This window comes from Oryctolagus cuniculus, chromosome 3 (genome assembly GCF_051225735.1).
Source record: "Oryctolagus cuniculus isolate XC-2025 breed Fujian yellow rabbit chromosome 3, ASM5122573v1, whole genome shotgun sequence".
NCBI classification, from domain to species: Eukaryota; Metazoa; Chordata; class Mammalia; order Lagomorpha; family Leporidae; genus Oryctolagus; species Oryctolagus cuniculus.
The window spans coordinates 101,613,128-101,629,911 of NC_142869.1; the positions used below are offsets into that span (position 1 = coordinate 101,613,128).

General features: G+C 37.3%; 1 protein-coding gene across 4 annotated transcripts in view; it reads left to right on the forward strand.

The window, feature by feature from the left end:
• The window catches only part of LRP1B (LDL receptor related protein 1B), a 2,138,546-nt gene that overhangs the window by 1,198,943 nt on the left and 922,819 nt on the right, over window positions 1-16,784 (forward strand). For all 4 annotated transcript variants that reach the window (XM_051849573.3, XM_070071546.2, XM_002712121.6 and 1 more), the window contains exon 15: window positions 7,397-7,519. In XM_051849573.3, coding sequence (XP_051705533.3) covers window positions 7,397-7,519 — 123 coding nt within the window. The remainder of the gene's footprint in view (window positions 1-7,396; window positions 7,520-16,784) is intronic.

Below are 16,784 nucleotides of genomic sequence, written 5' to 3' on the forward strand. Positions count from 1 at the left end.
TAGCCAACAATTTATATTAATTTGTACCTACCATTTCTTCATCTGGAGTCAGCATTTTTTTTTTTTGAGACTTATTTATATTGTTCTGCTATGGCCTGGGAAAGCAGTGGAAGATGGCCCAATTCCTTGGGACCCTGCAGCCATATGGGAGACCTGGAAGATGCTCCAGGCTCAGGGCTTTGGATTGGCCCAGCTCAGGCCTTTGTGGCCATCTGGGGAGTGAACCAATGTATGGAAGACCTCTCTCTCTCTCTCCCCCTCTCTCTCTCCCTCTGTCTCTCTTTCTCTCAGCCTCTGCCTCTGCCTCTGTAATTCTGCCTTTCAAATAACTAAATCTTAAAAAAAAAAAAAACCCTATTTGTTTTGAAAGACATAGTTACAGGGAGAGAGAGAGGATGATTAGGAGAGATCTTCCATCACTGGTTGGTCCAACCCGATGGCTGTAACAGCCAGGGTTGGGCCAGACCTAAACCGGGAACCATAAGCTTCATCTAGGTCTCCCATGTGTATGCAAGGGCCCAAATATTTGGGCCATCTTCCACTGCTTTTGCAAGTCCAAAAATAGGGAGCTGGGTCAGAGTGGAGCAGCCAGGAAATGAACCGGCACTCACATGGAATGCTGGTGTCTCAGATGGCAGCTTAACCTGCTATGCTACCACACTAGCCTCGAATCATAGGTTTTAAATAAATATTCAAAGGGGCAATGTGACACAATAATATGCAACAAAGTACATGACTTTGGTAGAGGGCTGTATTTGTGTTCTGAAAGGTGCTATTAACATTCAATTGTACAATGCTATCCTAGAGTGGACAATGGTCTTTTAAACATGAATTTTCTTCTTTTTTAATTAAGGGAGCATTAAAATAGAAACTTAGCCCTGATCACTAAACTCTTTATCAACTGTACTGTAGAAATCATTATGTTGTATCTTACTAAGAGAATGCATTTACCCAAATTGATTGATTATTTATCATTAACTTTGTTGACCTACTCAAGTTGTTTCAGTTTTCTGCCCAGTCTTCATATACCAGAGGACTGTCTAGTGCTTAATTAGATCTTGAACAGATAATATCATATGGAGAGGTTGCTTGGTTAACACATCTTTAGTTAGTAAACATCAAAATTGGATACTACACTCTAGATTTAAACTTTTAGTATCTTTCATTATCTTGACCAAGGTAGTTGGATTATGAGGAAAAATGCACTCACGTATTCAAATGTGGGCATCTTCTCTTACCACATTATAATATTTTCTCAGTGGTGTTTCTCTTTATAGCCTTTGAACAGTCAATATAAATAAATGTTTGGAAATACATAATCAGTGGAATATAAACTTTGGTTATATACTGTCATCTTTCTTTAAAGCTATAAGAGTAGCAAATAAATAGAAAACCAAATCCTTAACTAGTACATATCACCAATTCTGCACTGAATAAGATAAGCTATTCTTATATAACCATGTAGTTTTAGTATCTCTCTCATTCTTCTCCCTTTATCTGAGCTAGTAGAAAGGCATAGACTATATGGTTTTATACATACACACAAATATATGTACTCTATATTGACTATAATATTTATACACATGCATATGAATCTGTATGGATACACACATAGTATTTCCATATGCACATATATAATACACATGCACGCATATACATACACATACACGCAGTACCTGGCAGGAACACCATGAAAAATATTTAGGGATGCTAACAGTATAACATCTAAACATATTAGACTCAATGTGAGGAAATGAGTCAGCTAATCGGACACCTCTTCTTCCAGTATGAAGAAAACAGTTATCAAATTACTTGATGATATACAAGCTAAGTCCAGGAAGGTAGATGAGACATATAACCATACTAAAATGAAAGCTACATCTAGGAATGCAGTCTGATGTAATTATTAGGAATTTTGTTTCAAGCTAGTTTTCTCACATGCTACTGTCATTTCCTCCAACATTTCTTTATTAATGGTAAGTCTCTGGAACAGCTTTTGTAAACCTCTCCTGAAGTTCCTATTTTAGAGAACAGCAATGGTATAAAAGAATCCCTTATGTATTTTCTGCTTCCTGTTAATGTGCACCTGGGAAGTAGCAGTTGGCTCAAGTGACTCAGTCCCTGCCAACCATGTGGGAGACCTGACTATATTCCAGGCTTCTAGTTTTGGCATGGCTGGGCCCCAGCTGTTATGGGTATTTGGAAAGCAATCTCTCTGTCTCTGTTTCTGTCTCTCTACTTTTCAAATGAATATATAAAAATAAAAAATTTGAAAAAGGATTTATTTGAAAGGCAGAGTTAGAAAGAGAGACAGAGACAGAGACAGAGACAGAGAGATCTTCCATCCACTGGTTCACTCCCCAGATGGCTGCAAATGCCTGAGCTGGACTAGTCAAGAACTTGGGCCATCTTCCCCTGCTTTCTCAGACACATTAGCAGGGAGCTGGGTTACAAGTGGAACAGCCATGACTCAAACTGGTGTGCATATGGGATGATGGCATTGTAGGCAGCAGTTTTACACGCTACTCCATGACACCAGCCCCAATAAATAAATATTTTTTTTAAAAGATTTTTGTTTATTTTAGAGGTAGACTTACAGACGGTGAGAGAAAGAGACAGAGAGAAAGGTCATCCATCCACTGGTTCACTTACCAAATGGCTGCCACGGCCGGCGCTGCGCTGATCCGAAGCCAGAAGCCAGGAGCTTCTTCTTGGTCTCCCACATGGGTGCAGGGGCCCAAGAGCTCAGGGCATCCTCTACTGCTTTCCCAGGCATAGCAGAAAGCAAGATCAGAAGAGGAGCAGCCAGGACATGAACCAGCGCCCATATGGGATGCTGGTGCCGCAGGAGGAGACTTAGCCTACTGCACCACAGTACCAGCCCCATAAATAATTTTTGAAAAGAGCTTTTAGTGGAAAATCAATCAGTGCACCTACTGGTCCTGTTAGTGGAATTTTGATATTTCTGGTTTGGATACTGTTTTTCTGGCAATGTTCCTCTTGGATCAAGTGAGTCAGATCATAGACATCCCTGCAGAATTTGGACAACATCCAGTAAAAGGCCCTGATCTGACCCTTCCAATTGGCTAGGTTAACTTTTCACTGATAATTTCTCCCAGCCAACAGATTGTTCATATATCTGAAAGTCCATTTGGCTGGCACTCAGTTGAAGGATTCCTAGTTCCAAGGTAGGAACTCTGTAGAGAAAATATCAGATGTTATCTTAAATCTGAAAATGCTACTTCTCTATTTGATCCATTCTAGTTCTTTGCAACATGTTTAAATTCTGAAATAAATAAGATACATCTGTGTTTTGAAATAGGTTACAGGAAGGTTAAGGGATGTGGACAGCTGACTGGGTACAAGTAAACATTGTCAGTGCTGCCATGTGTGTAAGAGGGTGGGTGGCATGAAGATGGGAGAGATTGTCAGTTCACCAAATAAGTATTTGTTGGATGTTAGTGTTTAATTCCCTGGAGCAGGCATTAATCCAGTAGGTAAGCCACCTACATCACAATTGAACTGCCTGAGCTCACGTCCTAGCCCAGCTCCTGACCCCCGTGTCCTATCAGTGCAGACCCTGGAAAGCCGAAGTAGTTGAGACCCTGACACCTATGTCAGAGGTCAAGATTGCTTTCCTGGCTCGCAGATTCATTCGATCCTGTACTCAGCTATTGTGGGTATTTGGGGAAAGCACCAGTGGATGAGAGTTCTCTCTTTCTCTGCCTGTCTATATATCCTTGTCTATTTGTCTCTGCCTCTTATACAAATAGAAAGAAAAAACAACTTCTCTGAAATGCAAAGTATTTATATATGAAGAATATACATGTATCCTTATTCACATGCATATGAAAGAACCTCCTTAATCTGTTTAAAACCTGACATAGATATCTGCATAATTCTACCTTCACTCCAAATGGTTGTCCATGTCATTCCCATCGCTCAGTAAAAGTTACATCCATTCCTTCAACTAATGTTTATCACCCCCACACTATTTACCAGCACTGTTTGTAATTAGGAGAGTAATTCTACTTTTGGAAGATAGAAGATTGGGAAAAAGGGATATTTTTTGACCCATACACACTACTATCTTGAACTAAATACTGAAAACTTCCTCATTTGCTTTCTTTGTATATCTGATTTTTACGGTATCTACTTCCCAAAGTAACTGAATCAAGAATTTTTTTCCATTTTTGATGTTATTTTCTATCCTTTATTGATCTAACTTTATTTTACTATATATAAGAGTTAAAAACATAAATTTAAAAGTGAGAAAATATTTTAATTATCTAAAAATATTATTTTCTGGAAATAAGTGTTTTTAGCAAGGATTTTCTTTAATTTTTTATTTACTTGAGAGGCAGAGAGACAGAGAAAGGAAGCTCTCATCTGCTGAGTCACTCTCCAAATGTCCACAATGACTGCAGCAAGGTCAGGCCAAAGATGGAAGTAAGGAACTTTATGAATATAAATTTCTAAATAAGATTGAAGTTGGCGAACTCAAAAGGCTTCCATAGCCTTGGCAACTCATGACTAGAGCCTAGGGAGATTACTGACGCCATAAACAAGAGTGTCAAATTGTTAAGTCAACAACAGGAGTCACTGTGCGCTTACTCCTCATGTAGGATCTCTGTCCTTAATGTGTTGTTCAATGTGAATTAATGCTATAACTAGTACTGAAACAGTATGTTACACTTTATGTTCTGTGTGGGTGCAAACTGTTGAAATCTTTACTTAATATATACTAAGTTGATCTTCTGTATATAAAGATAATTGAAAATGAATCTTAATGTGAATGGAATGGGAGAGGGAGCGGGAGATGGGAGGGTTGCGGGAGGGAGGGAAGTTATGGGGGGAAAAAGCCATTGTAATCCATAAACTGTACTTTGGAAATTTATATTTACTAAATAAAAGTTAAAAAAACAACTAATATTAATTAAAATTAATTAATTCTAAATTTCCGGAATCTAAATATTACTAAAATATTTAAATGAGATTTAACCCTGTACATAATGTATCTTACATAGACAGTGCACTTGAGTGTCCTATGAAATACTTTATTTCCCTTCTGCTGTCATGGCATAAACATAATTGTCTTTGAGAGCTAGTTAATGTGCTTCTGCATTCCCAACTGAAACAAAAGCCCCAACTAAACTTAATTACCCTCTGAGCTCCGAAATTAATACTATAGCTTGCATTATTAGCTTTCTTAGTTCTCAGTTGTACTTTTTATTTTCATAAACATGGAATATTAAATTTATTCTTCTGAATAATGAAAAGATAATATACTTTAAGTCATTTCTCCTGATCCATAGGCACACAATAATAATTCGTGGGACTGGTTTAAGTATTTATTGCATTTGGCAACTTTTTAGTGGTATATTTTCTCAATCCTTATTATTCTCTACATAGAGAATCTAGCCCCTAGTCTGTCACTTTAGTCACATTTTTAGCACTTTAACTGCCAATATAAGCTTAATTATTGTATTACCTTACTGTATGGTCTAAGAATTGAAAACTATTTCTAACATTTGAGTAAGATCTCATGATACAATGATAATTTTATTGATATTTGGAAAATACTACATACTATAAAATAAGCCTCATTGTTGATTTCTTTGTGAAGTTGGACACATAAGTGTATAGCTCCTTCCTGTCTTTTCTATCTGTAGTAAAAGTGTGAAAATGGTGATTACCTAAATTTTATTTATTTTTGCCAACACCTTTAGAAAACATGACCTCCAGACTTTTCAAAAATTTACTCAGTTTTGAGGCCAGCATTGTGGCATAATGGATTAAGCTGCTGTCTGCAACACCAGCATCCCATATGGGCACCAGTTCTAACCCCTGCTGCTCCACTTCCAATTCAGCTTCCTGTTAATGTGGAAGATAGTCCAAGTCCTTGGGCTGCTGCACCCATGTGAGAGACCCCAATAAAACTGCTGCCTCCTGGCTTCAGTCTGGCCCAGCCCTGGCTGTCTCTGACATTTAGGATTTACCCAGCAAATGGAATACCTCCCCTTCTCCCCTTCATCCATTCCCCCTGCTCCTCCTCCCCCTCCCCTCTCCCTCCCCTCCCCTTCTCTTTCACCCCTCTCCATCTCCCTCTCTCTCTCTCCCTGTGAAACAGCAGATAGAAGACCTCTTCCTCTCCCTCCTCTGCCTGGCTCTTCCTCTCCTTCTCCCTCTCCCTCTCCTTCCTCTCCCTTCCACTCCTTTGCCTCTCCCTTTTCTACCTCTCCCTCCTCTGCCTCTTCCTCTGCCTTTTCCTCTCTCTATAATTCCACCCTTCAAATGAATAAAACTGATCTTTAAAAGAATTTTTACTCAGTTTTATCTGAGAATCTTTTTTTTAACTTTTATTTAATGAATATAAATTTCCAAAGTACGATTTATGGATTACAATGGCTTCCCCCCCATACCGTCCTTCCCACCCACAACCCTCCCCTTTCCCACTCCCTCTCAAGGCTGCTTCAAATAGGTTTATGAATACCATTTCATGTTTTCTTAATTGATGCATATTGTAATATTGTATACCCCATTAGCACATCTACTCTTTTTTTAAACTTTTATTTAATAAATATAAATTTCCAAAGCACCAACTTTTGGATTACAGCAGCTTTTCCCCCCCATATCCTCGCTCCTACCCGCAACCATCCCATCTCCCTCTCCCTCTCCCATCCTATTCTTCATCAAGATTCATTTTCAATTATCTTATATACAGAAGATCAACTTTGTATATACTTAGTAAAGATTTCAACAGACTACACCCACACAGACACACAAAGAGATCTTTCATTTAGGTTATATATATATATATATATAGCCACAGTGTCTTGGCTTTCCAAGTGCATCTACTCTTTAAGTCAGTTGTGACAACAGCAATATTGCTCAATGACAAAGCAAAGAAAAAGCCTTGCATGTACTCTGTGCTTCTTGGAGTCTTCCACTCTAACTCTTAGCAGTGTACCTTTTGCTCAAGAGTGAAAATTATTCCACCGCTGTGCCAAGTGCTCATTCTGTCAGTGGTCTTGTTTTGAAAGAACTCATACTTGAAGCAGTAGCCTTATGTGGAAAACTATCTGAAAGTATTATGGACCTTTCTTCTTTTTTCTCTCCCTCTTTCTTTCTCTCTGTGTCTCACTGTCGCTCTAGCTCTAGCTCTAGCTCTGTCTCTGTACCTAACTCCAAACAGACCTCTATCTCTTCCAAGCAACATGAAAATAAATTCCTCTTTTCTACCAATACCTGCTGTGTTTTCAAACATCACTGATTTTCATTGTGATTTGACAGTAATCATGACTACACTGCCGAATATATACTATACATAGAGAAAAAAGGTGTACATAACTGGTTGGAATCTGAATTCTCTGATACAGTCTCTTTCCTCTTGCAGGTGACAACATGTGCCGAGTAAATAATGGGGGCTGTAGTACACTCTGCTTAGCCATTCCTGCAGGCCGGGTGTGTGCTTGTGCTGATAATCAGCTACTGGATGAAAATGGAACAACGTGCACATGTAAGCTGCTTTTCTTGTTACATTCAGTATTTGCTTATATGGCTCTTTATGAAGACCCGGAGCAGATCAAATTGAAGGCATTAAGAACAAACTTGGAAAAAGAAATTCAGATAATTACTTCGTTATAATTCTTTTTAAACTAAAAACTTTTAACTGATTTAAATTCTAAAATACAGCTAGATAATGACATTGATGATGTTTTACATAGTACCATGTCACTGCCGCAATAAAAAGGCAAAAGCAAAGAAACAAATATCTCATGAAACTGTAAGGGAGCTTCACAATTGACAGCTGCAATTGAAAGTGTGTAGTTATTGGTCAGACAAATGATATATTGATGGGGAACATTTTCCTAAAATTACTTTAAATGGTTTTGAGGCTCAGTTATCTAAATTTGGTGGTGAGCGGCAGAGAAGGAGGAAAAAGAGACTTCAGGGGAACTTATAATCTTTGTCAAAATAGTGAATTAACTCAATTGATGGACCTACATAAAGGACATTTGTAATAACTTTTGCTGACATTCCTCAATTTACTGCACCTTATTATCCCACTGTGACTCTGTTCAGATGCATTCTTTATACCATATATGATGTCTCTTCATACAGCAATACTGTGCATACAATGAGTAATTTGAAAGGGTTCAAGAGTTATTTAACCTTGTGTGTTAGAGACCTCCAGAGTAACAGGACTTACATACACACACAGAGATAGACTGAGTGAGAGACACAGAGAGAGACAGATTGAGTCATCACAAGGAATTGGCTAATACAACTATAGAAACAAAGTCTAAAGAGCTGCAGTCTTTAAGCTGGAGACCCAGGAGGGCTAAAGGTGTAAGTTCCAGTCCACCTGTCATAGTCATGGGACCCATGAAGAGCTGACATTTTAGTTCAAGTCCAAAGGATTGGAAGAAAGTTTATCCTAGCTCAAGGCAGTCAGGAAAGATTCTTTTTATCTTCTTTGAACATTTGATGGTTAATATTATTTATGATACACTATTATGGGTATTTATTTCTTTATTGTGTATGATTCCATCTGTATTTTACCAGATGGTTCATGTTCAATTTGTGTGACATTTTACTTAGGTATTTGAAATATTATCACCAGTTTTAAATTTATCTCATGTTGAGCTTTAACTATTTGGGATGAGTACTTCAGATTCCTTTCTGCTACTCTTTTCAAATTCTTCAGTGTCACTTATTATTATTAAAATTTATGACTTCTGATTCATCAGCACATAGAAGTCTCTTCTTTATAAGCATGCTTCAATATTTTATAGTTAGTTAACCATCATTACAATATTTTAGATCTAGATCAATATTTCTTTAGTTTTATTACTTAGTACTCAAACTTTTACAACCCTGCTTTTTTATCAATTGATTTTGATTGATGTGTAGGCTCAATGAGAGCATTTCCCTTTTTTTTAAGATACATTTTATTTATTTGAAAGACAGAGAGGTAGAGACACAGTGAGAGAGAGGTCTTCCATCCGCTGTTTCACTCCCCAAGTGGCTGCGATGGCCAGAGCTTAGCTGATCTGAAGCCAGGAGCCAGGAACTTCTACCGGGTCTCCCACATGGGTGCAGGGGTCTAAGGATGAATTAGCAGGGACCTGGATCAGAAGTGGAGCAGCTGGGTCTAAAACCGATGCCCATATGGGATGCCAGCAAAGCAGGCCATGGCTTTAACAAGCTGTACCACAGCATCAGCCCTGATGGGGTAATTGAAAATGAATCTTGATGTGAATGAAAGGGGAAAGGAGTAGGAAAGGGGAGGGTTGCAGGTGGGAGGGAAGTTATGGGGGGGGGGAAGCCATTGTAATCCATAAGCTGTACTTTGGAAATTTATATTCATTAAATAAAAGTTAAAAAAAAACTTGCTTAGTAAGAATATAGAAAATGTATACTGTTAAATTATTGTGTATTCCAAATATGTTACATTTGCTTTATAAGTGAATAATTCTTGTTCCCAGCTCCTTGCTTTGTCCTAGCCCATTCTTGGCCTTTGCTAACATTTAGGGGTGAACCACTGGATGGGAGCTTTTACACTCACTCATTTGCTCCCTCTCTCTCCCTCCTCAGCCCCATGTATGTGTGTGTGTGTTTGTGTTACTCAAATAAAAAAATAAATAAACTGTCTGCCTGGAATATAATAATATAAAGGGTTCTTTCGCCAATGCCGTGGAATGGTTCTTACATTTTGAAAATGGAGTGTATATACACACACTAGCCTTGATGGACTTCCACTAGGCCTCTACTTCCCTTTCTGCACTCCTAGACTTCTCTCAGGGATGGAGGTAGCCCTGAAAGTACTTTCTGTTTTGGTAGGCACAGACCTTATAGGATGAACTTGAAGAGAAGAGGAGCGAAGGGGAGATCTTCCTACACAAAGATAGATAGGCATATTCAATTTCCAGTGTCATAAGAGACTCCTCAATAAATCTTTCAATTTATTCCTATTGGCCTTGCAAGAAATTAAAAATCCCCTTGTGATAGTGATAGTACAATGATTAACACATCAAACACTCAGAGATCTTGTGAATTTTCATTTTCATTTTTTGTCATTGTAAGAAGTTGAAATGAGGCCATATTCATTAGATACTGATGTCTAAATGGCATGTAGAGTTTGTAATTTTCTAATTAGTTTCTCAGTTTCAATTACATGAATTATAGTTATGTGAATCACAGTTATGTAAGTCATTGGCCTTCAAATTATGTTTGTAATTTCCTTCATTCTTTTACTTCATTATCAACTTAAGAATTACATTTGAGTTAGTACATGTATATACACATACACGTTTATATATTATATATATAATCACTATTTGTGATACATTGATTGGTAGATGAAAAACAGTGTTATAGAATAGAGGAAACAGACAAAATTGGAAGAAAACATTATAATTAGTAAGAATAAGCTGGAGTAAGTAGAAATAGAATGTACTGAGATAAAAATAAAAAACTAACATTTAAAAAATTAAGGTAGTAAAATACTACAAGGATTTATGATTATTTAACAAATTACTTATTTAGATAAATTTCCTATTTCTAGGTATATTCCCAAGGCTCATAAGAAAGTAAGAGATTAAGAATCATTTGTGCTTTGTGTGTTCAAAGCTTGCTCCCCTTGCCTGCACTGCAAATAAAATGGATAAAAGGCTTATTGGGACTTTACAAAAATACCCAACTTAGTGTCTCCTCCTTGGAGTCAGCCAATGAGAGATTCAGGGAAGAGCACGTGACACCCTCGTGTGTAGCTGTATAGATACAGATTGAACATTCACATGCCTTATTTGGGGGTATCAACAAGTCAATGGCAAACACTTCCCACATCTATATAGAGCCCTTAGACAGCAAATATGTCTCAACTGCTCACTTGTATTCTTTATTGGATATTCTACCCTCCAGTTAGATGGTACACAGTTATGTCCTCCTTGTTTATGGTGAGGTTCCCTGGTACTTAAACATCGTGGTAAGAGAGGACACAGATTTGCTTGGGTACTTCCCTTTATTAGAAATGATCCTTTGTTACATTCTCTAAAGCTACGTATGTTTGTTTGTTTGTTTTAACTTTGATGATCTCCAGTTGCTCTCTTTCTCTCTTGTTTGCTGGCCCTCTGGCTTATGTAGTTTCTCTTTTGCCATAACTGCCAAACCAAACAAAAAAATAAAAGATTTTCAACAGTTTCTTGGAAGCCAGAAATGTGCATAAATTTTAAGGAACATTAGCTAGGCACAAACTCCAGTATCTCTTGGAATGATTCAGACAAATGGTCCTAAATATGGGAAGAAACACACACAAAGAATATAAGAAGTATTTATTTCTCAATAGCCCAGGCTATCACTGGATATCTGTGAAAGTCGAAATCAGATAAATTTGGTTTGTAAGAAAATACTGCAGTCAGTGTAGGTTACAATGCTGCCACTAGGAGATTAGTTATTATGATTGTACACATATAGTTAGACACTTGGTGAAAGTTAGACACACATTTTCTGAAATGGATGGTCTCTTTCTAATGTCTACAGAGGAAGTGACCTCAATTCAATAAAACACAAAATAAGAGGATATTATGTGTGCTTGTTACACTAAAGAACGTTAAGACAACCAAAAGTGCATGCAATTTTTTGTTATATTTGACTATTAAAATTCTACTAAATCTTTTTATACACCATTCAACTTGCCTACGTTCTCTTCAAGTGTAACAGTAAAAATCAAGAGGAATAACATAGTAAATCATTTCTTGCAAATAACTCCTAGGATGTAAATACATTATTTCCATCTCTATTTATCTAATGGTAAAGATTTCTTAAGGTTATGTTAGGTTTAGCTTGCATATGAGGAAATTATAGTGCTGGAGGGCTACAAGTAGAGTTCATGGTTATAGAATATAGTACAAAACAAACAGTGTGTCTGCTACTAACATCTCATTAGTGCTTATTTTTCTGGTCTTCTGGTTTAGTTCAGAAGTATATTATAGTCATGTGAACTGCGGTCAACAAGAGTAGCACTATAATCTGATGCTAACAAGCAAAATCAAGAGAGATGCTATAGCCATTAACACATGATCTTCCTGGATCAGTCATCCTCTTGAGTTGACATCAAATGAACAAAAATCCACTGGCATATAGTCAGGACGGACTAAATACAAAGGATTGTTTTTTATTAAGCTGAAATACAAGGCTATCCTAGGAAATGCATGCACCAAATGGAAAAATATTGGCAAGCTATGTGATTGATTAAGGTTGAATTCTAATGCCATGCCTGGAAAGAATTAAGCATGAGAGTATGGAGACTTTGTCCTTGTGAATCTTGTCAGTTATGGTCAAATACTATTACAAGTAGAAATGCTATCTGGGTATATCATAGTAACATAGAGCTTATTATCTCTGAGAAACACATATAAAGCAAGATGACCAATTATCAAGTGCATTCTATGGTTCTTGTGACAACTTTGTGGAGAAAATAGCAACATGCACAATTAATAAGTGGGGACTTAAGTGATCCCAAGGAAGTAAATTATGCTCCAAAAAGTGATAGACATTACTTTAAAAAATAACAGAGCTATTTAGTCTGCAATGATGATATAATAATTCTTTGAATAGTTCTTTAGTGGCCTGAAAGAAATGACAGAACTTTGCAATGTGCCCCACTCTCAGAAGATCAACTTGAACATTGCGAAAATATTGGTTCTCCAAGGGATGGCATTGCACAATTACATGTCAGTGGTACTCTGTGACCTTTATCGCCTTCTGGATCACCAGATATATTCCTCTGTCAGAAACAGTGCACCACTATGATGGGCCATTTATCTGTTCAGCTGTGGCAAGCCTTATGTTCTAAGATATATGCAGTCTAATGTGTAGTAAAAAGTTTAAGGCAGTAAAAAGTTTAGAAGCCCCATTCAGATGAATATTTACGGCCTTCTGTGCCTGGGAACACTCACAGAAGATTATGTACCACTTAGGTTGGCTGCTCAGAAGACCACTCTATCTAATGAAAGGTCATCCTGCTATAACATAAAGGAGAAAACTCAAAAACCAGAGCAGCATTTCTCACCATCTTCCTATGTAGGTGAGCTTCTATAAAGGCTTCCAATGATACACCACTTCATTTTCTTCTTGGTTCTTCCCTCTCTCTGCTCAAATAAAGGTTGTATATTCCCAAAATGAAAAGCAAACAATGTGCTAAACAAGTAAATGTGTCTTAATTTGAGATGTATAGGGACAAAGGATGACTTTATTTTGTGCACAAGAACAAATGCTGTTATAACTGAGTTATATTTTTGATGTAATCGACAGCTAAATATCACTTGAGAGAGAAGCAGAGAATTCGTTTAAAATAGATGGCCATTAAGGAAGAAACACAAAGGTAGATAAAACACTCTTGTTCATGCACATTGCAGCTTGTTAAACCAAGATCAGGAGCATTCATTGAGGCCAGTAGGTGAGATGACAGCTAAACCTGAGATGATTCAAAAGTAAAATAAAATAAAATTGTTTGTTAGTAGGGTTTCCTACTTCAGTTAATTGTGACTTGAACATAATTACCAGCAGACATTTCTTTGATCCAGGAAAAATAATTAATTTGGACTGTATATTTTCCTTTGTAGTGTCTTGTAGTCATGCACAGGCCTTCTGATTTCATTGCTCTAACAGCAGGTATCATAGAATGTTTGAAAACTAGTAGTTCCATTCCAGGCTTGTCATGATTCATGTTATTTTATTTTTTACCCTGATTAAATTAAAGGAATATTTATTGCTTTGTTGGTTTCTTATGGGTGAGATCATGTAATATTTTTACTAAAAATGATCCTGGCAGCAGAATTACAGGTTTTGCATCAGTCTTCAAATTTATACTTCAATTCACAACTCTGAAGCAAAACTTGCAATTGCAGCACTTGTTAATACACCAAAGAAAATTTACAGCTGTGTTCAAATACCACAGTGGTATATGAGTACAATCACATTAAGTATTTGAACAAAGTTATATACATGGAACTTTAACTACATGCTAATTTTTTTCAGAGTATATGTTGATGGAGGGGGGGAGTATCTCTCTCTGTATGTATATAGCTGTCTTAATCTCCTTAAACTGACTTCATCCAGGCTGTTGGGTAATGAGAGAAGAAGGTGAACTGCTGATCCTGTTAGTCTGATATTGCTTTCCTGAAGGATTTATACAGTTCAAGAGATAGAAGTTTCTCATTATAATAATGATAATCTGTTAATTTCATTGCAAGACACCAAAGAATTTGGAAAATAAATTATATGTCCAGTTCTATTCTAGACATTTCTGTTATGTATGTGACGCTATCCTTCCTACATTCTAGAATACGTTCCAATGCATACATTTGTCGCTCCCCGTCTTCGTGGAGGAGCAACACAGGACCCTGCGCTGTTCTTTTGTCTGCTCAGCCCTCCCCGGGTTTGCTGCTGGTTCTTCCCGGGTTGGCTACCGTCACTTCCACCTCCGTGGAAGGGCAGTTCCCCCTGGCCACATTCCCCACTTCCGCAGGGGAGCGGCACACCGCCGGCCGGCTCTCTGGGGGGCTGCACAGGTGTTCCCCTTAGATGTTCCTAGTGCATGTTGTCTCTCTCCTCCTTTATAGTCCTCTTCTGCCAATCCCAACTCGGCTGCCCACACGCCGAGTACGCTGCTCTCCTCCAATCAGTAGCAAGTCCTACAGTTTATTGGTTGAACTGGAGGCAGCTGTGCGGAAGCTGTTTTCTCCTCTCCCAGCGCCATATTGTGGGAGAGCAGATGCATAGAATAAGTCTTAATTCCAGTAACTCAGTCCAGTCCGGATTGCTCCCCACAACATTAAGTTTATAAAAGTATTTATCTGCAATGGATATTTGTTGCAGCAAATAATATACCTCATGTGGGTGCTGGCATCTCGTGTCAGAGTGCTCTGGGCTTCAGTCTTAGCTCCACTCCTGATTCTAGCTTCTCACTAATAGGTAGCCTGGGAGATGATAATTCAAGTGGTTAGGTCGCTGTCACCCACAGGGGAAAAGTGGGTTGATTTTCTGGCTTCCAAACATTTGGGGACTTCCTTCCTTCCTTCCTTTTTTCCTTCCTTCCTTCCTTCCTCCCTCCCTCTCTCCCTCTCTCCCTCCCTCCCTCCCTTCCTCTTTCTTTCTTCCTTTCTGCTTTTGAAATAAAAGTTTAAAAGTTAATTATAAAATAAATCATTTATAGAAATTTTTGGAAATTATACAAGTATCCAATCAAAGTATCCAGTCAAAGTATCCAATCAAAGTATCCAATCAAAAATTAGACAAATTATTTAGAGAAACTATTTGGTTGTGTATTATGCCATATACTGCTTCATCACCTTTTTTTTCTTGTGAAAATCGATAGGTTACCTGACCATAGCTTGATGTCCACAGTAGGTAATGTTGACATCCATTTCTACATCATTAGGTCAGTACTGGGAAAAGCTGTGTGTTTGGACTTCTGAGTTGCCAGCTTATCCAGATTGTCACATGTCACATTAAATGTTTCCTTGGTAATGGATGCTCTTAGCTCAGAAGTAGCTTGTCTTCTATCAGTGTGAATCCATTGGAAATGTGGTTTCTTTATGACATAATTCCTGATAACATCTGAAAAAGATTTGGTTAAAGCTGGAATCAGCTGATGACATCTGCTCTTGGAGACTTTGGAAATCAAAACTTGGTATCTATAAAACAAAATAATAATTTGACCATGTATCAAAAATAGTAAAGGAAAACATAACTCTCCTGGTCACATGATTTCTGCTTGATCTTCCACTCCACCAAGTCACATGGAGTCTTTGCACAAGTTAGCCCAGGCGGATGCTTTTCCCACGGTTAATTTGTTTCACCTCTGAAGAATCCTGAGCTTTTGAAACCCCCAGTTTTATGAGTATGCTAAAAAAATCTCAGTATTTTCCCAACAAGGAGACATCATCTTTATAATCCTGGTCCAATTATAGTTTGCTGTGCCTCATAAGGAGCTCCATCTTTATCTCCTAAGACTTTAACTATACAAACATGCTTGAAACAAAATGGTCCTAAACCAAATTTCAGATGTGTAGAAAAACCACTGAGAAACGCTCCCACCAAATATTACAGGGCTTTGATGAACTATAGACAACAGTAATAGTCAAAATGAAAATTTAGGTACTATTTTTTTTGAAAATTGCCATCTTTATTAATACAAACATCATTTGTAATTAACTAAACATACGTGTGTATATGTATATAAATAAATATATATGAAACCATGTATGAAATTATTTTGGAGGGTCTCCCCATTTACATTCTAAAATGACATAATTATCATTTGAAAAATATACATGTGAATTCTAAGTAGATTTAAATTATTTATTTTAACAATATCAGTTTTCTTAGATAGTTTGCCTTTATCTGGAAATCCTGGTATTCTTTAATGCAGATGTTATAATTCACAAGCAACTAAAATTTCAGTTTTGTCTATGGATATCTTTGATCATTCTTTGAAAACAGTTGTGATATTTGAAAAATGATTGTGAAAAGACCAATCTTTCCAAATTGGTAGAATGGTTATCAGATGAGAACAAGAGATTTCCTGGATTTTTACAATTCTCAAAATATGAAAAACAAAATTACGATTTCTTTGGAATCGAGTAAAGAGATACTACAGAGATTCTTAGAACACGAGTGAATGAGAAAGCTGATTACCTCTCAGATCAGGTCCCTGTAAGACTGAAATATTTCTTTTCCTTAGGTCTGAGTGATTCTTGACTATTTGGCTTAATAAT